At 43.5% G+C, this 23848-nt stretch overlaps 1 protein-coding gene across 6 annotated transcripts in view; it reads left to right on the top strand.

Annotated features, from left to right (window-relative positions):
* LOC106568544 (netrin receptor DCC) overlaps positions 1-23848 on the top strand; it is a 597715-nt gene that overhangs the window by 245493 nt on the left and 328374 nt on the right. For all 6 annotated transcript variants that reach the window (XM_045692661.1, XM_045692664.1, XM_045692659.1 and 3 more), the window contains exons 4-5: positions 323-473; positions 2546-2682. In XM_045692661.1, the coding sequence (XP_045548617.1) occupies positions 323-473; positions 2546-2682 (288 nt within the window). The remainder of the gene's footprint in view (positions 1-322; positions 474-2545; positions 2683-23848) is intronic.

Genomic DNA, 23848 nt, shown 5'->3' with positions numbered 1-23848 from the left:
AGTTTAACCAGCTGGTAGTTTAACCAGCCACTAGTATAACCAGTCACTAGTTTAACCAGCCACTAGTTTAACCAGCCACTATTTTAACCAGCCACTATTATAACCAGCTGGTAGTTTAACCAGCCACTAGTTTAAGCAGCTGGTAGTTTAACTTCTTACACCAACTGGTTAATTTTCCAAATAAAAGCAGACTATTGGCCCCACTCAACACTCAGTTGGATAAGAGGATAAAAACATTGTCTCTCTCTGTCTCTCTCTCTCTGTCTCTCTCTCTCTCTCTCTCTCTCTCTCTCTCTCTCTGTCTCTCTCTCTCTCTCTCCAGAGCCTGGGACCACCAGGGGCCTTATTTTCCTCCAGCAGCCCCAGAGAGTGACCTCCCTCCTGGGGAGAGATGCTGTGTTGGAGTGCTCCGCTTCGGGCTTCCCCACCCCCGCCTTCCACTGGACGAGAGGAACTGAGATTATCCAGAGCAGGTGAGTGACTCAATATCACTGTATTTACTATTTAGTGCACTATTTTGCAATATGGGCTCTGGACAAATGTAGTGCACTATATAGGGAATAGGGTTCCATAGGGCTCTGGTCTAAAGTAGTGCACTATATATAGGGAATAGGGTGCCATAGGGCTCTGGTCTAAAGTAGTGCACTATATATAGGGAATAGGGTGCCATAGGGCTCTGGTCTAAAGTAGTGCACTATATAGAGAATAGGGTTCCATAGGGCTCTGGTCTAAAGTAGTGCACTATATGGGGAATAGGGTTCCATAGGTCTCTGGTCTAAAGTAGTGCACTATATAGGGAATAGGGTTCCATAGGGCTCTGGTCTAAAGTAGTGCACTATATAGAGAATAGGGTTCCATAGGGCTCTGGTCTAAAGTAGTGCACTATATAGGGAAAAGGGTGCCATTTGGGAAGTAGTCCTTTTTATGTTCCACCTATCTGTTCCGTGATACTTTTGGCTTGTGTGATGACACAGAGCTGGTGAGAGGCAGATCATCAAATCACTACCCAGCTGGCAAAGCTGGTTGAAGAGATGACATTACAGACTGGTTGAAGAGACGACATTACAGACTGGTTGAAGTGACGACATTACAGACTGGTTGAAGAGACGACATTACAGACTGGTTGAAGAGATGACATTACAGACTGGTTGAAGAGATGACATTACAGACTGGTTGAAGAGATGACATTACAGACTGGTTGAAGTGACGACATTACAGACTGGTTGAAGAGACGACATTACAGACTGGTTGAAGAGATGACATTACAGACTGGTTGAAGTGATGACATTACAGACTGGTTGAAGAGACGACATTACAGACTGGTTGAAGAGATGACATTACAGACTGGTTGAAGAGATGACATTACAGACTGGTTGAAGAGACGACATTACAGACTGGTTGAAGAGATGACATTACAGACTGGTTGAAGAGATGACATTACAGACTGGTTGAAGAGACGACATTACAGACTGGTTGAAGAGATGACATTACAGACTGGTTGAAGAGATGACATTACAGACTGGTTGAAGAGATGACATTACAGACTGGTTGAAGAGATGACATTACAGACTGGTTGAAGAGATGACATTACAGACTGGTTGAAGAGATGACATTACAGACTGGTTGAAGAGATGACATTACAGACTGGTTGAAGAGATGACATTACAGACTGGTTGAAGAGATGACATTACAGACTGGTTGAAGAGACGACATTACAGACTGGTTGAAGAGATGACATTACAGACTGGTTGAAGACATGACATGACAGACTGGTTGAAGAGATGACATTACAGACTGGTTGAAGAGATGACATTACAGACTGGTTGAAGAGATGACATTACAGACTGGTTGAAGTGACGACATTACAGACTGGTTGAAGAGATGACATTACAGACTGGTTGAAGTGACGACATTACAGACTGGTTGAAGAGACGACATTACAGACCGGTTGAAGTGACGACATTACAGACTGGTTGAAGAGATGACATTACAGACTGGTTGAAGAGACGACATTACAGACTGGTTGAAGAGATGACATTACAGACTGGTTGAAGAGACGACATTACAGACTGGTTGAAGAGACGACATTACAGACTGGTTGAAGAGATGACATTACAGACTGGTTGAAGAGATGACATTACAGACTGGTTGAAGAGATGACATTACAGACTGGTTGAAGAGATGACATTACAGACTGGTTGAAGAGATGACATTACAGACTGGTTGAAGAGATGACATTACAGACTGGTTGAAGAGATGACATTACAGACTGGTTGAAGAGATGACATTACAGACTGGTTGAAGAGACGACATTACAGACTGGTTCTAGTCTGGTTGTGATGTCGTCAGTTCTTCTCACTGTCCATAAGAAATACGTTTTAAAAAATGTCACTGAATCGATTAATGTCATATTTCTGAGGGAGAATATGATATACCAGGTTATCACAGGTTCACAGGGCACTGAACACACTCACATTGTTACTTATTGTGTAGGCCTACAAATCTTTGTTGTCTTGGACAGTTTTGTTCCTCCCTGTTCCTGCAGGTCTAAGAAGTACTCCCTGCTGGGCGGCAGTAACCTCCTGATCAGCAGTGTAACAGACGATGATTCAGGCTCCTACAGCTGCGTGGCGTTTAACAAGAACCAGAACATCACGGCTTCCTGTGAGCTGTCCGTTCTCGGTAAGTCCTACGAGACCGCCGCTCGTCGCCCGGTGGCAATTTCTCTCTGCGGGCACACACACACACACACACACACACACACACACACACACGGACGGACACACACACACACACACACACACGGACGGACGGACACACACACACACACACACACGGACGGACACACACACACACACACACGGACGGACACACACACACACACACACACACACACACACACACACACACACACACACACACACACACACACACACACACACACACACACACACACAGACATACAGACATACGCATGTGTGCACACACACACACACGCGGCCACACACACTAAGAGAGGCAAAACACGTCTCTCTCTCTCCCTGTCTCCTCTCCATCACCTTTCATGCCCACTAATCTGTGGAAAATTAAACGGTTTCAGTTCCTCCTTGCCGGAGGAACTGCCGGACAAAACGCTGAAAACCATGGAGTTGGGAAATGCCAAACTCTGTCAGGGATTTAAACAGTGTATCAAGCGTTAAGATTTGATTGCCATTTTGAAATGACAGAAATAAAGTACATGACAACTATACGTCACTTAGGGATTTATTTAACATAGATGAACTACATGACAGCTACAGCTACAGCTACAGCTACAGCTACAGCTACAGCTACAGCTTGGGCTGGGAGTTGATCCATGGACCTCACAATACGATATTATCACCATACTGCTGAAACGATATTATCACCATACTGCTGAAACGATATTATCACCATACTGCCGAAACGATATTATCACCATACTGCCGATATGATATTATCACCATACTGCTGAAACGATATTATCACCATACTGCTGAAACGATATTATCACCATACTGCTGAAACGATATTATCACCATACTGCTGAAACGATATTATCACCATACTGCTGAAACGATATTATCACCATACTGCTGAAACGATATTATCACCATACTGCCGATATGATATTATCACCATACTGCTGAAACGATATTATCACCATACTGCTGAAACGATATTATCACCATACTGCTGAAATGATATTATCACCATACTGCTGAAACGATATTATCACCATACTGCTGAAACGATATTATCACCATACTGCTGAAACGATATTATCATCATACTGCTGAAACGATATTATCACCATACTGCTGAAACGATATTATCACCATACTGCCGATATGATATTATCACCATACTGATAATACGATATGTAGAGTGATTCTCATGATTCTCACTATTCTATATTTAATGTGATATTGTGATTCCATTACGATTTGATGCTCCACACATATTGCTCACCATATGTCTGCTGCAGAGGGACAAGAGAGAGCCAAGGGGAAGAAAAAAAGTGTCGAAAACATGTTGGCTAGCATTTTAAAAAGAAGATGAAGATCAAGCTATCGGATGAAACATACCAGAGTTTTGGCGCTGGTACAGCGGACTGGCATAAACACCCTTTTATCACAGACTGATTTCAATACCTTATTTTACAGCAGCAAGAGGACAGAGTTTGTGATGTCTGTATACAACCCAATGTGGGATTAAATGGTCTTTTTATGTCATGTAAATGGTGCAGGGTTGTAACAAGGCCCTGTTAAGAAGGAGCAGCACTCTATAGGAGCAGCAGTACTGTATAGGAGCAGCACTCTATAGGAGCAGCAGTACTGTATAGGAGCAGTAGTACTGTATAGGAGCAGCAGTACTGTATAGGAGCAGCACTCTATAGGAGCAGCAGTACTGTATAGGAGCAGCAGTACTGTATAGGAGCAGTAGTACTGTATAGGAGCAGTAGTACTGTATAGGAGCAGCAGTACTGTATAGGAGCAGTAGTACTGTATAGGAGCAGTAGTACTGTATAGGAGCAGTAGTACTGTATAGGAGCAGCAGTACTGTATAGGAGCAGCAGTACTGTTTATGAGCAGTAGTACTGTTAAGGAGCAGTAGTACTGTTAAGGAGCAGTAGTACTGTTAAAGAGCAGTAGTACTGTATAGGAGCAGTAGTACTGTTTATGAGCAGTAGTACTGTATAGGAGCAGCAGTACTGTATAGGAGCAGTAGTACTGTATAGGAGCAGTAGTACTGTATAGGAGCAGCAGTACTGTATAGGAGCAGCAGTACTGTATAGGAGCAGCAGTACTGTTAAGGAGCAGCAGTACTGTTAAGGAGCAGTAGTACTGTTAAAGAGCAGTAGTACTGTATAGGAGCAGCAGTACTGTTAAGGAGCAGTAATACTGTATAGGAGCAGCAGTACTGTATAGGAGCAGCAGTACGGTTAAGGAGCAGCAGTACTGTATAGGAGCAGTAGTACTGTTAAAGAGCAGTAGTACTGTATAGGAGCAGCAGTACTGTTAAGGAGCAGTAGTACTGTATAGGAGCAGTAGTACTGTTAAGGAGCAGTAGTACTGTTAAGGAGCAGTAGTACTGTTAAAGAGCAGTAGTACTGTATAGGAGCAGCAGTACTGTTAAGGAGCATTAGTACTGTATAGGAGCAGTAGTACTGTATAGGAGCAGCAGTACTGTTAAGGAGCAGCAGTACTTTATCGGAGCAGTAGGGCTGTATAGGAGCAGTAGTACTGTATAGGAGAAGCAGTACTGTATAGGAGCAGCAGTACTGTATAGGAGCAGTAGTACTGTATAGGAGCAGCAGTACTGTATAGGACCAGTAGTACTGTATAAGAGCAGCAGTCCTGTATAGGAGCAGCAGTACTCTATAGGAGCAGCAGTACTTTATCGGAGCAGTAGTACTGTATAGGAGCAGTAATACTGTTTATGAGCAGCAGTACTGTATAGGAGCAGTAGTACTGTATAGGAGCAGCAGTACTGTATAGGAGCAGCAGTACTGTATTGGAGCAGTAGTACTGTATAGGAGCAGCAGTACTGTATAGGAGCAGCAGTACTGTATAGGAGCAGCAGTACTGTATAGGAGCAGCAGTACTTTATCGGAGCAGTAATACTGTTTATGAGCAGCAGTACTGTATAGGAGCAGTAGTACTGTATAGGAGCAGTAGTACTGTATAGGAGCAGTAGTACTGTATAGGAGCAGTAATACTGTTTATGAGCAGCAGTACTATAAAGGAGCAGTAGTACTGTTTATGAGCAGCAGTACTGTTAACCTCTATGGGCTAGGTGGGACGCTTGCGTCCCACCTACGTAACAACCACTGCCAGCCTGTGGCGCGATTTTCAAAACCTTAAAAATCCTATTACTTCAATTTCTCAAACATATGACTATTTTACAGCCATTTAAAGACAAGACTCTCGTTAATCTAACCACACTGTCCGATTTCAAAAAGGCTTTACAACGAAAGCAAAACATTAGATTATGTCAGCAGAGTACCAAGCCAGAAATAATCAGACACCCATTTTTCAAGCCAGCATATAATGTCACCAAAACCCAGAAGACAGCTAAATGCAGCACTCACCTTTGATGATCTTCATCAGATGACAACCCTAGGACATTATGTTATACAATACATGCATGTTTTGTTCAATCAAGTTCATATTTATATCAAAAACCAGCTTTTTACATTAGCATGTGACGTTCAGAACTAGCATACCCCCGCAAACTTCCGGGGAATTCGCTAACATTTTACTAAATTACTCACGATAAACGTTCACAAAAAGCATAACAATTATTTTAAGAATTATAGATACAGACCTCCTCTATGCACTCGATATGTCCGATTTTAAAATAGCTTTTTGGTGAAAGCACATTTTGCAATATTCTAAGTACATAGCCCAGGCATCACGGGCTCGCTATTTAGACACCCGGCAAGTTTAGCACTCACCATAATCATATTTACTATTATAAAAGTTTGATTACCTTTTGTTGTCTTCGTCAGAATGCACACCCAGGACTGCTACTTCAATAACAAATGTTGGTTTGGTCCAAAATAATCCATCGTTATATCCGAATAGCGGCGTTTTGTTCGATGCGTTCCAGACACTATCCGAAATAGTAAAGAAGTGTCGCGCGCATGGCGCAATTCGTGACAATAAAATTCTAAATATTCCATTACCGTACTTCGAAGCATGTCAACCGCTGTTTAAAATCAATTTTTACGACATTTTTCTCGTAGAAAAGCGATAATATTCCGACAGGGAATCTCCTTTTCGGCAAACAGAGGAAAAAAATCCCAAAGGCGGGGGCGGTCGGGGTCACGCGAATAAGCCCAGTGTCCCTTGATCGGCCACTTGAGAAAGGCGATAATGTGTTTCAGCCTGGGGCTGGAATGACGACATTCTGTTTTTTCCCGGGCTCTGAGCGCCTATGGACGACATGGGAAGTGTCACGTTAGAGCAGAGATCCTTAGTAAATGATAGAGATGGAAAAGAAGTTCAAGAAATGGTCAGACAGGCCACTTCCTGTAAAGGAATCTCTCAGGTTTTGACCTGCCATTTGAGTTCTGTTATACTCACAGACACCATTCAAACAGTTTTAGAAAATTTAGGGTGTTTTCTATCCATATGTAATAAGTATATGCATATTCTAGTTACTGGGTAGGAGTGGTAACCAGATTAAATCGGGTATGTTTTTTATCCAGCCGTGTCAATACTGCCCCCTAGCCCTAACAGGTTAACATTGTCTTCATACCGATTCACAAGTATTCACATTCACATTAATTAATTGAAATGGCTTTCATACAGATGGTTCACAGTTTCCTTCACTTCAAATGCATTGCGTTGGTCGACACTTTCTTTAATTAAGGATCCAACCCTTTTTTTCAATTTTTGCCTAAAATGACATAACCAAACCTAACTGCCTGTAGCTCAGGACCTGAAGTAAGGATATGCATATTCTTGATACCATTTGAAAGGAAATACTTTGAAGTTTGTGGAAATGTGAAATTAATGTAGGAGAATATAACGCATTATCTTTGAAACAGCAAGAGAAAAGCCATAATGTATTATTCCAGCCCAATTTAGATTTTGACCACTAGATGGCAGCAGTGTATGTGTAAACTTTTTAGACTGATCCAACGAACCATTGTATATATGTTCAAAATGTTGTATCAAGTCTGCTCAAATGTGCCTAGTTGGTTTATTAATACATTTTCAAGTTCATAACTGTGCACTCTCTTCAAACAATAGCATGGTATTCTTTCACTGTAATAGCTACTGTAAAATGGACAGTGCAGTTAGATTAAAAATAATTTAATCTTTCTGCCCATTTCAGAACCCATAGAGGTTAAGCGTGTTAGGACGTGCAGAAACACAGCAGGGCTTCTGCAGCGTTTCCCAAACTCTGTCGTCGGGACCCCGAAGGGTGAACGTGTTGGTTTTTACCCAAACACCACACAGCTGATTAAAATTATCAAAGCTTAATAATTAGTTGATTACTTGAATCAAATCAAATGTTATTTGTCACATGTGCCAAACACAACAGGTGTAGACCTTTACCGCGAAATGCTTACTCACAAGCCCTTAACCAACAATGCAGTTCAAGAAGAGTTAAGAAAATATTTACTAATTCATCGAAAGTTAAAAATCTAATAAAAAGTAACACGATAAAATAGCAATAACGAGGCTGTATACAGCGGGTGTCGGTACAGAGTAAATGTGCGGGGGTACAGGTTAATGAAGGTGAATGGTGGTATGAATCACAAATGGTACCCTATTCCCTATATAGTGGACTACCCTGGTTAAAAGTAGTGCACTATATAGGGAACATTGTGCCATAGGACTCTGGTCTAAAGTAGTGCACTATATAAGGAATAGGGTCCTATAGGGCTCTGGTCTAAAGTAGTGCACTATATAGGGAATAGGGTTCCATAGGGCTCTGGTCTAAAGTAGTGCACTATATAGGGAATAGGGTTCCATAGGGCTCTGGTCTAAAGTAGTGCACTATATAGGGAATAGGGTCCTATAGGGCTCTGGTTTGAAGTAGTGCATTATATAGGGAATAGGGTTCCATAGGGCTCTGGTCTAAAGTAGTGCACTATATAGGGAATAGGGTTTCATAGGCCTCTGGTCTAAAGTAGTGCACTATATAGGGAATAGGGTTTCATAGGGCTCTGGTCTAAAGTAGTGCACTATATAGGGAGTAGGGTTCCATTTGGGACGTAGTTGTGGAGCCCGTTGCTCTTTGCATGTTCCCCGTTAACTCTCCTTTATCCCCCCCCCCCCATATGGTGGCTGGGCAGCTTTTGGATTTATACTTCTATCTGTCAGTCAGTCACCATGGCGACGTGACAAGCACACTCCTCATAAGATTACCCAGAAAGCTGCTGTTCATTTATGATGTGTTAAAAATCCGTAACGAAGCAGCAGTCATCGATCCTCAGCTAAGCTTCACTGTTACCTTGATGGAAATCCTCACTGTTGACTGCCAGTGGGTAGTAAGAGATGCCTCTGTTTCTCTCTCTCTCACTCAATTCAATTCAAAGGGCTTTATTGGCATCGGAAACATATGTTTACATTGCTCTTTCTCTCTCTTTCTGACTCTCTTTGTCTGTCTGTCTGTCTGTCTCTGTTTCTCTCTCTCTGTTGCTCTCTCTGTCTCGGTCTGTCAGTCTGTCAGTCTGTCTGTCTGTCTGTCTGTCTGTCTGTCTGTCTGTCTGTCTGTCTGTCTGTCTGTCTGTCTGTCTGTCTGTCTGTCTGTCTGTCTGTCTGTCTGTCTGTCTGTCTGTCTGTCTGTCTGTCTGTCTGTCTGTCTGTCTGTCTGTCTGTCTGTCTGTCTGTCTGTCTGTCTGTCTGTCTGTCTGTGTCTCTGTCTGTCTGTCTGTGTCTCTGTCTGTCTGTCTGTGTCTCTGTCTCTGTCTCTGTCTCTGTCTCTCTCTATGTCAATCTGTCTCTCTCTGTTTTGGTTTCTGTCTGTGTGTGTCTGTCTCTGTCTTTCTCTCTCTGTCAAACTTTCTATTTCTCTATGTCCCTCCCTCCCTCTCTTTCCTTCCTTTATTTGACCTTTCCCAGGGATTCCAAACCTGATCTTCAGCTAAAACAGAGTAAGGTTAATGTGTCAAGTCCATTTTAAACAGTTTGCCCACATGCATGCAGTACATCCCAGTCTGTGAATGCAATGCACGCCATCACTTACAGGCAGCATCTTAAATGGCACCCTATTCCATATTTAGTGCACTACTTTTGACCGGAACCCTTTTGGCCCTGGTCTAAAGTAGTGCACTATATTGGGTGCCATGTGGGACGTAGACTTGGAGAGGAAGCAGGAATCAGAGGCCTTCACATATGTTTGGCACATTAGTTATTGCTATAATTCTGATGGGGATGGCTGTGGTAGACGGATGCATGGACAGTAATGGCTTTTTGAATGGAGGAGAGGAGAGAGGGATGGAGAGATGAGAGAGGGATGGAGAGATGAGAGAGGGATGAAGAGACGAGAGAGGGATGGAGAGATGAGAGAGGGATGGAGAGATGAGAGAGGGATGGAGAGACGAGAGAGGGATGGAGAGACGAGAGAGGGATGGAGAGATGAGAGAGGGATGGAGAGATGAGAGAGGGATGGAGAGACCAGAGAGGGATGGAGAGATGAGAGAGGGATAGAGAGATGAGAGAGGGATGGAGAGAGAGATGGAGAGAGGAGAGAGGGATTGAGAGATGAGAGAGAGATGGAGAGAGGAGAGAGGGATGGAGAGATGAGAGAGGGATGGAGAGACGAGAGAGGGATGGAGAGATGAGAGAGGGATGGAGAGATGAGAGAGGGATGGAGAGAGGAGAGAGGGATGGAGAGAGGAGAGAGGGATGGAGAGACGAGAGAGGGAAGGAGAGAGAGATGGAGAGGATAGAGGGATCGAGAGATGAGAGAGGGATGGAGAGACGAGAGAGGGATGGAGAGAGAGATGGAGAGAGGAGAGGGATGGAGAGATGAGAGAGGGATGGAGAGAGGAGAGAGGGATGGAGAGATGAGAGAGGGATGGAGAGATGAGAGAGGGATGGAGAGACGAGAGAGAGATGGAGAGAGGAGAGAGGGATGGAGAGACGAGAGAGGGATGGAGAGAGGAGAGAGAGATGGAGAGAGGAGAGAGAGATGGAGAGAGGAGAGAGATGGAGAGACGAGAGAGGGATGGGGAGAGGAGAGAGAGATGGAGAGAGGATAGAGGGATGGAGAGACGAGAGAGGGATGGAGAGAGGAGAGAGAGATGGAGAGACGAGAGAGCGGAACTGTGGATAGAATCTGCCACAGATGGATTTGGAGAAGAGAACTGCTCTCTCTCTCTCTCTCTCTCTACCCCTCCCCCTCTCTCTCTCTCTCCCCTCCCTCTATGCCCCTCCCCCCCTCTCTCTACCCCCCTCTCTCTTTCTCTCGCTCTCTCTCTGTCCTCTCTCTCTACCCCTCCCCCCTCTCTCTCTCTGTCCTCTCCCCATATCCCCCCTCCTCTCTCTCTCTCTCTCTCTCTCTCTCTCTCTCTCTCTCTCTCAGTGAAGGATAGTTACTGTGGCAGATGGCGGGGCTGAAAAACACTTATGGTGGGGATTTGTGTTATCTCACACAGAGAGCACCCAAGCTGGCGTCAGAGCCAATACGAAATATACTTGGATGTATTTCTGAGCACCTCCAGGACGTATGACACCTACTGATGGTCTAGTTACATTAGACCAAAATCCAAATGAGAGAGGTTGGTCAGGGAGGATGGGTGGGCGTAATCCGCGACAGTCTAGCGATCCAAAGGTTGCATGTTCAAGTTTCGTCGGGAACAACTGTAGCATCCCCTAACCCTTATTCTAAACTTAACATAATTCACCTAACCTGCTACATAAATTCACCTAGCCTTTGTCGCTAGTTCTCCTAACCTTTGTCGTTAGTTCTCGTTTATCGTTTGTTCTCCTAGCCTTTGTCGCTAGTTCTCCTAAACTTTGTCGTTAGTTCTCCTAACCTTTGTCGTTAGTTCTCCTAACCTTTGTCGTTAGTTCTCCTAACCTTTGTCGCTAGTTCTCCTAACCTTTGTCGCTAGTTCTCCTAACCTTTGTCGTTAGTTCTCCTAACCTTTGTCGTTAGTTCTCGTTTATCGTTTGTTCTCCTAACCTTTGTCGTTAGTTCTCGTTTATCGTTTGTTCTCCTAACCTCTATCATGAATTACTTTAAACTTTGTCGTTACTTCTCCTAAACTTTGTCGTTAGTTCTCCTAACCTTTGTCGCTAGTTCTCCTAAACTTTGTCGTTAGTTCTCCTAACCTTTGTCGCTAGTTCTCCTAACCTTTGTCGCTAGTTCTCCTAACCTTTGTCGTTAGTTCTCCTAACCTTTGTCGTTAGTTCTCCTAACCTTTGTCGCTAGTTCTCCTAACCTTTGTCGTTAGTTCTCCTAACCTTTGTCGTTAGTTCTCCTAACCTTTGTCGTTAGTTCTCGTTTATCGTTTGTTCTCCTAACCTTTGTCGTTAGTTCTCGTTTATCGTTTGTTCTCCTAACCTCTATCATGAATTAGTTTAACCTCTTGGGGCTAGGTGGGACGATAGCGTGCCACCCGTGGTGCACTCCATCAACAGCAGGTGCATTTCAAGAGCGGCAAATTTGAATCCAAATAAATGTCAAAATTCAAATTTTTCAAAAATACAACTATGTTACACCATTTGAAAGATAAACATCTCCATAATCTAACCACGTTTTACGATTTCAAAAAGGTTTTACGGCGAAAGCATAAATTTAGAGTATGTTAGGACAGTACATTTACAAGAGTTGTGTGTAATGTTTTGTCAAGTCAAAGACAGGGTCACCAAAACCATAAAACCAGCTAAAATGATGCACTAACCTTTTACAATCTCCATCAGATGACACTCCTAGGACATTATGTTAGACAATGCATGCATTTTTAGTTCTATCAAGTTCATATTTATATCCAAAAACAGCGTTTTACTATGGCATTGATGTTGAGGAAATCGTTTCCTCCAATAACCGGCAGTCAAGTCAGCGCCAGAAATTAAATAATTAAAATTAGAAAACATTGGTAAAATATTATATTGTCATTTAAAGAATTATAGATTTACATCTCTTGAACGCAATCAACTTGCCAGATTTAAAAATAACCTTACTGGGAAATCACACTTTGCAATAATCTGAGCACTGCGCCCAGAAAAATACGCGTTGCGATACAGACTAGACGTCATGTTGGGGAGATCTAAAATCGAAAATACTATGTAAATAATCCATTACTTTTGATTCTCTTCATCAGATGTCACTTCCAGGTATCACAGGTCCATAACGAATGTAGTTTTGTTCAAAAAAGCTCATCATTTATGTCCAAAAATCTCCGTCTCGTTAGCACATGATGTAAGCCAGCCGGACTTCTCGTCATGAACGAGGGGAAAAAATATATTTCCGTTCGTTCAAACATGTCAAACGTTGTATAGCATAAATCATTAGGGCCTTTTTAACCAGAACATGAATAATATTCAAGGTGGACGAATGCATACTCTTTTATAACGTATTGGAACGAGGGTACCCAAGATGAACTCGCGCGCAAGGTGTCTAATGGGCCATCATCGTTCCATGGCTCTTGTTCGGTCAGATCTCCCTCCAGAAGACTCAAAACACTTTGTAAAGGCTGGTGACATCTAGTGGAAGCAATAGGAAGTGCCAAAATATTCCTAAACCCCTGTGTTTTTCAATGGGATAGGTTTAAAGTCAATACAACACATCAGGTATCCACTTCCTGTCAGAAAATGTCTCAGGGTTTTGCCTGCCAAATGAGTTCTGTTATACTCACAGACACCATTCAAACAGTTTTGGAAACTTTAGAGTGTTTTCTATCCATATATAATAAGTATATGCATATTCTAGTTACTGGGTAGGATTAGTAACCAGATTAAATCGGGTACATTTTTTTTATCCAGACGTGCAAATGCTGCCCCCTAGACCCAACAGGTTAAACTTTGTCGTTACTTCTCCTAAACTTTGTCGTTACTTCTCCTAACCTTTGTCATTAGTTCTCCTAACCTTTGTCGCTAGTTCTCCTAAACTTTGTCGTTAGTTCTCCTAACCTTTGTCGTTAGTTCTCCTAACCTTTGTCGTTAGTTCTCCTAACCTTTGTCGTTAGTTCTCCTAACCTTTGTCGTTAGTTCTCCTAACCTTTGTCGCTAGTTCTCCTAACCTCCGACGTAATTATCCTCATAATTCTCCTTTGTTGTCATGGCGCAACAAGCAACCTGGTCTCAGATAAAGACGTATGATATGATACATCCTCTAATTAATTTGACCAGAGCCCTGGGTGTAGCTACTGTGTGAATTATGGCTCCCACTCTGTCCCAAATGGCACCCTACGGGGTCCTGGTTAAAACAGTGCACTACATAGGGAATAGGGTGCCATTTGGTCCACAACCTAGCTGTTGAAGCAGGTAACGGTAGCTAAGCATCTGGAATATTTGTAATATCAAATCAAATCAAATTTATTTATATAGCCCTTCTTACATCAGCTGATATCACAAAGTGCTGTACAGAAACCCAGCCTAAAACCCCAAACAGCAAGCAATGCAGGTGCAGTACAGATCGATAGCAATAAAAACGATACTACAGAGATACAAAATAAGTTAGAGGAAAAACAAAAAGAACTTGAGGAACTTATTCAAGAACGATCTAATGTAATCTATTACAAAAAAAATTGATTGTTTTAACTACTCCTATAGAAATGGTAGTCTGTCAGGTACTCAGCAGGAAGGTCTGATTTCTATGTTATTAAAACAAGACCCAGATGGCAAATATAAAGACCCAGTCTATCTGAAAAACTGGAGGCCGCTTACACTTTAATGTTGTGATGCAAAAATACTAGCAAAATGCATAGCACTCAGAAATAAAAAGGTTTTACCAGGTATTGTTCATCCTGATCAGATAGGTTTTTTACATGGACGATACATTGGAGATAATATACGACAACTACTACAAATGATAGAACATCATGAAACATATAAGAAGCCAGGCCTGGTATTTATAGTGGATTTTGAAAAGGCATTTGATAAAGTAAAAATTTATTTTATTTATAAATGCATGGATATTTTCAATTTCGCTAATTCTCTTATAAAATGGGTTCAAATAATGTATTGCAACCCCAGGTGTAAAATAGTGAATAACGGCTACTTTTTAGAAAGTTTTCAATTGTCAAGAGCAGTTAAACAAGGGTGTCTGCTGTCAACATATCTATTCGTTATGGCCTTCGAAATGCTATTAAAATCTATTAAAATCAGATTCAATAAAACCATTAGAGGATTAGAAATCCAAGGCTTAAAAACAAAGATGTCCATGTATGCCGATGGCTCAAGTTTTATATTAAATCCGCAAGCTAGATACCAGCAATGAAGATCTAGATAACTTTTCTGTACTCTCTGGACTAAAATCTAAAACCTAAGTGTACAATTTTACGTATTGGATCTTTAAAAACTTTTACATTACCCTGCAGTTTACCTATAAAATGGGCTGATGGTGAGGTAGACATACTCGGTATTCATATCACAAAATATATAAATAAGCTCTCCACAATGAATTTCAATAGAAAACTTGTAAAAATAGACAAGATCCTGCAACCATGGAGAGGTAAATACCTGTCTATTTATTGAAAAATTGCCGTGATTAACTCATTAGTCATATCTCAGTTTACTCACTTACTTATGGCACTGCCTAGTCCTGATGATTCATTTTTCAAATCATATGAGCAAAAATATTTTGCTTTATCTGGGACGCTAAACCAGACAAAATAAAGCGTGCCTATTTATATAATGAATATGAATTGGGTGGGTTGAGATTAGGTATTTTGATTTTTGAAAAGGGTATTTTGTTCTTAAATGATATAGTAAATTGGAATGGTAGAGTTATGTCCTTCATGGAGTTATCAGAATTGTACGGGAAGGTCTGCTCAATCCAAGAGTACAACCAATTGATTACAGCATTACCCCAAAAATGGAGGAGGAGGGTGGCAGCGGGAGGAGGTAGGGAACTGGTCTGTCTGCCCATTATAACGGATCATAACTGGTGGAGGAATAAAAATAGCATAAATAGGGAGGTATACCAGTTTCATTTGAGGACCAGGATGTTGACAACTGTGCCATACAAATTGCGAAATAGTTGGGAAGAAATTTTTTATGTACCATTCCATAGTACGAATATGAGTTGATATATAAAACAATGCAACAAGGATCAAGACTTCGTGCTTTTCAGCTAAAATTAGTATATAGAATTATTGCCACCAACAAAATGTTGAATATTTGGGGCATAAAAACATTGAAGCTCTGCAGATTTTGTTGTGAGGATACATAATCAATAGACCATTTATTTTGGTATTGCCCTCAGGTAGCCTGTTTCTGGTCTCAGGTTCAGGAATGGCTGAAAATGCATAGCATTGATCTAAAATTGACCCTAGAAATAGTACTGTTAGGAGATCTGGAGAGACCGGGCCAGTCAATTACTAATATACTAATACTCTTAGTAAAAATATTTATCTTCAAATCGCAATCTGTGGATTCTATTTGATTAGATTGGTTAGATTGAAATTCTACGTTAAACATCACAGCATAGTTGAAAGATATGCGTTTCGTAGAAACCCGAAGTGAGTAGCCAGCAGAGATAGATGGGATGGGCTGAGGGAAGCTGAAGGTTGGGATGTGGAATTGGAGACAGGTGGGAGTGGAGTTGCTGTGTGGGAGATAGAATGATGGTCGAAGATTTAAAAAAAATTAAAAGTCTATATTAAACAGTAAAAAAGTACATTTGAATGACAGTAAGTGGCAGTGTTTTTACAACTAATGCCGGTTTGCCTGAGGCTGATGCCGTGCAGGTGTTTGTACACATGCATACACACACACACACTCTCATTCAAATAAACACATACAAGAACACACACATACATGTAATAGTGCCAGACATGCACACAAACATATACAGTTGGCATTGCTGTTATGATTTCAGTTGTCCTTGATGTCCTTTGTTAGAATTTATTTTATAAAAAAAAAAAAAAATGGTATTGTTGTTTTCTTCTGTCTTTTTCTTTTATCTCTTTAGTTCATTCTATTGGTTGTTGGTGCATTGGGGGGTTCTTGGGGGTGGGGACTGTGGGAGGGGTCTCGAAGGGTGGAGGGACAGCTATTGGGGAACTGTGGGAGGGGTCTCGAAGGGTGGAGGGACAGCTATTGGGGAACTGTGGGAGGGGTCTCGAAGGGTGGAGGGACAGCTATTGGGGAACTGTGGGGGTGATCTTGGAGGGTTGAGGGAGCAGCTATTGGGGAACTGTGGGGGGATCTTGGAGGGTTGAGGGAGCAGCTATTGGGGAACTGTGGGGGTGATATTGGAGGGTTGAGGGAGCAGCTATTGGGGAACTGTGGGGTGATCTTGGAGGGTTGAGGGAGTAGCTATTGGGGAACTGTGGGGGTGATCTTGGAGGGTTGAGGGAGCAGCTATTGGGGAACTGTGGGGGGATCTTGGAGGGTTGAGGGAGCAGCTATTGGGGAACTGTGGGGGTGATCTTGGAGGGTTGAGGGAGCAGCTATTGGGGAACTGTGGGGGGGATCTTGGAGGGTTGAGGGAGCAGCTATTGGGGAACTGTGGGGGGGATCTTGGAGGGTTGAGGGAGCAGCTATTGGGGAACTATTGGGGGATCTTGGAGGGTTGAGGGAGCAGCTATTGGGGAACTGTGGGGGTGATCTTGGAGGGTTGAGGGAGAAGCTATTGGGGAACTGTGGGGGTGATCTTGGAGGGTTGAGGGAGCAGCTATTGGGGAACTGTGGGGGTGATCTTGGAGGGTTGAGGGCGCAGCTATTGGGGAACTGTGGGGGTGATCTTGGAGGGTTGAGGGAGCAGCTATTGGGGAACTGTGGGGGGATCTTGGAGGGTTGAGGGAGCAGCTATTGGGGAACTGTGGGGGTGATCTTGGAGGGTTGAGGGAGCAGCTATTGGGGAACTGTGGGGGGGATCTTGGAGGGTTCGGGTTCACGTTTTTTAGCCTGGTGGGAGATCTGTCAACGAACCCTTGAGCAGGGTATTGACCCTGGATGCTTCTGTGTGTTGCTCTGAATGGGAGTCTGTTGGATGACTGGTATGATGTAGTTGTTGAGCGGCTTCACTGCAAGTATATTATACGTTTCAGATATAAAAAAATAAATAAAATGTATTTAATACTAAAGCACCTCCATGTTTCTTCTTTCACACTGAAAATAGGTTTCTGTTGTGAGTATATCCCACTTGCCATATAATTTCAGTTTCTGATCCCTTGTTATTTGTGAAGAGTTTTCATATTATCCTACTGCTAATAATCCACACATACTTAATGTATTCTGTTGATTGTAGACGAGGATGTATTGTCTGTGGATTGTAGACCAGGATGTATTGTCTGTAGATTGTAGACCAGGATGTATCGTCTGTGGATTGTAGACCAGGATGTGTTGTTTGTGGATTATAGCCTACATTTCTCTGAGTTTGTAAGCATTGGTTGGTTGGCTGGTGCTTCCTGGGTAGGTGGCTGGTTGGTTGGTTGGCTGGTGCGTCCTGGTTGGCTGGTTGGTTGGCTGGTGCTTCCTGGTTGGCTGGTTGGTTGGCTGGTGCTTCCTGGGTAGGTGGCTGGTTGGTTGGCTGGTGCTTCCTGGTTGGCTGGTTGGTTGGCTGGTGCTTCCTGGGTAGGTGGCTGGTTGGTTGGTTGGCTGGTGCGTCCTGGTTGGCTGGTTGGTTGGCTGATGCTTCCTGGGTAGGTGGTGGTTGGCTGGTGCTTCCTGGTTGACTGGCTGGTTGGCTTTTGCTTCCTGGTTAGGTGGCTGGTTGGCTGGTTGGCTGGTGCTTCCTGGTTGACTGGCTAGTTGGCTGGTTGGCTGGTGCTTCCAGTTGGCTGGTTGGCTGGTTGACTGGCTGGTTGGCTGGTGCTTCCTGGTGCTTCCTGGTTGACTGGCTGGTTGGCTGGTGCTTCCTGGTTGACTGGCTGGTTGGCTGGTGCTTCCTGGTGCTTCCTGGTTGACTGGCTGGTTGGCTGGTGCTTCCTGGTTGACTGGCTGGTTGGCTGGTGATTCCTGGCTGGGTGGGTTAGTTGGTTATATTTTCAGTTTTTGCCAGAAAGTGTCAGATTTGGAAGGAGGCGTGGTCACGTCCTCTCCCCATTGTTATTAATGCAAAGTCATACCCGTAACTCTTTCATATGCTCACCGTGCCTCGCTAAGTCTCTCCTATCACCCACAAACAGATAAGAGATTCTCATCACTTCCTATGGCCCCTACAGATACCAATTCCCCCCCCTGCTCTCGAGTGGCTAGATGTTCTTTACCATTCGGCCATCAGATTTGCCACCAATGCTCCTAATAGGACACATCACTGCACTCTATACTCCACTGTAAACTGGTCATCTCTGTATACCCGTCGCAAGACCCACTGGTTTATGCTTATTTATAATATGCTTATTTATAAAATACTCTTAGGCCTCACCTCCCCCCTATCTGAGATATCTACTGCAGCCCTCATCCTCCACATACAACACCCGCTCTACCAGTCGCATTCTGTTGAAGGTCTCCAAAGCACACACATCCTTGGGTCGCTCGTCTTTTCAGTTCGCTGCAGCTAGCGACTGGAACGAGCTGCAAAAAATACTCAAACTGGACAGTTTTATCTCCATCTTTTCATTCAAAGACTCATGGCCACTCTTACTGACAGTTGTGGCTGCTTTATGTGATGTATTGTTGTCTCTACCTTCTTGACCTTTGTGCTGTTGTCTGTGCCCAATAATGTTTGTACCATGTTTTGTGCTGCTACCATGTTGTGTTACTACCATGTTGTGTTACTACCATGTTGTGTTACTACCATGTTGTGTTGCTACCATGTTGTTGTTATGTTGTGTTGCTACCATGTTGTGTTGCTACCATGTTGTGTTGCTAACATGTTGTTGTCATGTTGTGTTGCTAACATGTTGTGTTACTACCATGCTGTGTTGCTACCATGTTGTTGTCATGTTGTGTTGCTACCATTCTGTGTTGTCATGTTGTGTTGCTAACATGTTGTTGTTATGTTGTGTTGCTACCATGTTGTTGTTATGTTGTGTTGCTAACATGTTGTTGTCATGTTGTGTTGCTACCATGTTGTTGTCATGTTGTGTTGCTACCATGCTGTGTTGTCATGTTGTGTTGCTACCATGTTGTTGTCATGTTGTGTTGCTACCATGGTGTTGTCATGTTGTCTTGCTACCATGTTGTTGTTATGTTGTGTTGCTACCATGTTGTTGTTATGTTGTGTTGCTACCATGTTGTTGTCATGTTGTCTTGCTACCATGTTGTTGTTATGTTGTGTTGCTACCACGTTGTTGTTATGTTGTGATGCTACCATGTTGTTGTTATGTTGTGTTGCTACCATGTTGTTGTTATGTTGTGTTGCTGCCACGTTGTTGTCATGTGGTGTTGCTAACATGTTGTTGTCATGTTGTGTTGCTACCATGTTGTTGTCATGTTGTGTTGCTACCATGTTGTTGTTATGTTGTGTTGCTGCCACGTTGTTGTCATGTGGTGTTGCTAACATGTTGTTGTCATGTTGTGTTGCTACCATGTTGTTGTCATGTTGTGTTGCTACCATGTTGTTGTTATGTTGTGTTGCTACCACGTTGTTGTTATGTTGTGATGCTACCATGCTGTGTTGTCATGTGTTGCTGTCATGCTGTTGTTGTCTTAAGTCTCTCTTTATGTAGTGTTGTGTCGTCTCTCTTGTCGTGATGTGTGTTTTGTCCCATATTTTTATTTTTCATTTTTAATCCCAACACCCCCAATAATTTGTGCTTAACTGACTTGCCTAGTTAAATAAAGGTTAAATGAAGGTTAAATAAAGGTTAAATAAAGGTTAAATGAAGGTTAAATAAATACTATCCCTACCTGGCAGGAAGCATTGTCTAAATGCCACCCTATTCCCTATATAGTACACTACTTTAGACCAGAGCCCTATGGAACCCTATTCCCTATATAGTGCACTACTTTAGACCAGAGCCCTAGGGAACCCTATTCCCTATATAGTGCACTACTTTAGACCAGAGCCCTACGGAACCCTATTCCCTATATAGTACACTACTTTAGACCAGGGCCCAGGAATAGGGTGCCATTTGGGGAAATCCATTTTCTCCTGCTGCAAGTTTAAATAAATGTATATTTGTTTTAAATAAATAAATATATCTCTGATAATAGCAACAGTAACCAATACCACAATGTTCAACCCCTGTCCTCTTGGAGAGTAACATTAGACTACAGAGGAGACTATGTATCTGTCTGGCCTAATACCTTCACCCTTCATTGGTTACCATAGTAACTGCCTGGAGCAGGTTGGTTACCATAGTAAGTAACTGCCTGGAGCAGGTTGGTTACCATAGTAACTGCCTGGAGCAGGTTGGTTACCATAGTAACTGCCTGGAGCAGGTTGGTTACCATAGTAACTGCCTGGAGCGGGTTGGTTACCATAGTAACTGTCTGGAGCGGGTTGGCTACCATAGTAACTGCCTGGAGCAGGTTGGTTACCGTAGTAACTGCCTGGAGCAGGTTGGTTCCCCATAGTAACTGTCTGGAGCAGGTTGGTTACCATAGTAACTGCATGGAGCAGGTTGGTTACCATAGTAACTGCCTGGAGCGGGTTGGCTACCATAGTAACTGCCTGGAGCAGGTTGGTTACCATAGTAACTGCCTGGAGCAGGTTGGTTACCATAGTAACTGCCTGGAGCGGGTTGGCTACCATAGTAACTGCCTGGAGCAGGTTGGTTACCGTAGTAAGTGCCTGGAGCAGGTTGGTTACCATAGTAACTGCCTGGAGCAGGTTGGTTACCATAGTAAGTAACTGCCTGGAGCAGGTTGGTTACCATAGTAAGTAACTGCATGGAGCAGGTTGGTTACCATAGTAACTGCCTGGAGCAGGTTGGTTACCATAGTAAGTAACTGCCTGGAGCAGGTTGGTTACCATAGTAACTGCCTGGAGCAGGTTGATTACCATAGTAACTGTCTGGAGCAGGTTGGTTACCATAGTAACTGCTTGGAGCAGGTTGGTTACCATAGTAACTGCCTGGAGCAGGTTGATTACCATAGTAACTGCCTGGAGCAGGTTGGTTACCGTAGTAAGTAACTGCCTGGAGCAGGTTGGTTACCATAGTAACTGCCTGGAGCAGGTTGGTTACCATAGTAACTGCCTGGAGCAGGTTGGTTACCATAGTAAGAAACTGCCTGGAGCAGGTTAATTACCATAGTAACTGCCTGGAGCAGGTTGGTTACCGTAGTAACTGCCTGGAGCAGGTTGGTTACCATAGTAACTGCCTGGAGCAGGTTGGTTACCATAGTAAGTAACTGCCTGGAGCAGGTTGGTTACCATAGTAAGTAACTGCCTGGAGCAGGTTGGTTACCATAGTAACTGCCTGGAGCAGGTTGGTTACCATAGTAAGTAACTGCTTGGAGCAGGTTGGTTACCATAGTAACTGCCTGGAGCAGGTTGGTTACCGTAGTAACTGCCTGGAGCAGGTTGGTTACCGTAGTAACTGCCTGGAGCAGGTTGGTTACCGTAGTAACTGCCTGGAGCAGGTTGGTTACCGTAGTAACTGCCTGGAGCAGGTTGGTTACCATAGTAACTGCCTGGAGCAGGTTGGTTACCGTAGTAACTGCCTGGAGCAGGTTGGTTACCGTAGTAACTGCCTGGAGCAGGTTGGTTACCGTAGTAAGTAACTGCCTGGAGCAGGTTGGTTACCATAGTAACTGCCTGGAGCAGGTTGGTTACCATAGTAAGAAACTGCCTGGAGCAGGTTAATTACCATAGTAACTGCCTGGAGCAGGTTGGTTACCGTAGTAACTGCCTGGAGCAGGTTGGTTACCATAGTAACTGCCTGGAGCAGGTTGGTTACCATAGTAAGTAACTGCCTGGAGCAGGTTGGTTACCATAGTAAGTAACTGCCTGGAGCAGGTTGGTTACCATAGTAACTGCCTGGAGCAGGTTGGTTACCATAGTAAGTAACTGCCTGGAGCAGGTTGGTTACCATAGTAACTGCCTGGAGCAGGTTGGTTACCGTAGTAACTGCCTGGAGCAGGTTGGTTACCGTAGTAACTGCCTGGAGCAGGTTGGTTACCGTAGTAACTGCCTGGAGCAGGTTGATTACCGTAGTAACTGCCTGGAGCAGGTTGGTTACCATAGTAACTGCCTGGAGCAGGTTGGTTACCGTAGTAACTGCCTGGAGCAGGTTGGTTACCGTAGTAACTGCCTGGAGCAGGTTGGTTACCATAGTAACTGTCTGGAGCAGGTTGGTTACCATAGTAACTGCCTGGAGCAGGTTGATTACCATAGTAACTGTCTGGAGCAGGTTGGTTACCATAGTAACTGCCTGGAGCAGGTTGGTTACCATAGTAACTGCCTGGAGCAGGTTGGTTACCGTAGTAACTGCCTGGAGCAGGTTGGTTACCGTAGTAAGTAACTGCCTGGAGCAGGTTGGTTACCGTAGTAACTGCCTGGAGCAGGTTGGTTAACGTAGTAAGTAACTGCCTGGAGCAGGTTGGTTACCATAGTAACTGCCTGGACCAGGTTGGTTACCATAGTAACTGCCTGGAGCAGGTTGGTTACCATAGTAACTGCCTGGAGCAGGTTGGTTACCATAGTAACTGCCTGGAGCAGGTTGGTTACCATAGTAACTGCCTGGAGCAGGTTGGTTACCGTAGTAAGTAACTTCCTGGAGCAAGTTGGTTACCGTAGTAACAGTGAGAGAGGAGAGGAGAGGAGAGGAGAGGAGAGGAGAGGAGAGGAGAGGAGAGGAGAGGAGAGGAGAGGAGAGGAGAGGAGAGGAGAGGAGAGGAGAGGAGAGGAGAGGAGAGGAGAGGCATCAGAAAATGGCAGCTTGGGACTGACAACACATTCTCCAATTGAGATTGCTCTGTCTGTTTACTTCAGACTATTGCAGATACTGTTGGAGAGTTGATCTGTTAGAGAAACCAATTATAAATACCGTCTAACGATTAGAATTGAAGGTGAAGTGTTTTAATTTACCCTCAGGTTTTTGTCTGAATCCTTGTGTCTCTGTCTGAACTTACCTCAAAGTTTCTACAAGAGTAATGTCTCAGTGTTGCATCATCTTTCGTTTAGTTCCTGAACTATATGTACACTCCTACTCCTGAGAGATACATGGATTGATATTCTTCTGTGTAAATAGGCTTCATCTCTCTCTTTCTTTGCCTTCAGCGGGCTTCCCTCCATACCGACGGACACAAGACAATTAGCTTATCAAATCTTGCTCAGTTTGTAGAATATGTAACACTAAATT

Source organism: Salmo salar, chromosome ssa13 (genome assembly GCF_905237065.1).
Source record: "Salmo salar chromosome ssa13, Ssal_v3.1, whole genome shotgun sequence".
In the NCBI taxonomy this organism is placed as follows: domain Eukaryota; kingdom Metazoa; phylum Chordata; class Actinopteri; order Salmoniformes; family Salmonidae; genus Salmo; species Salmo salar.
Note: the sequence above shows the minus strand (reverse complement) of the source record. Positions and strands in the feature narration are given on the sequence as shown.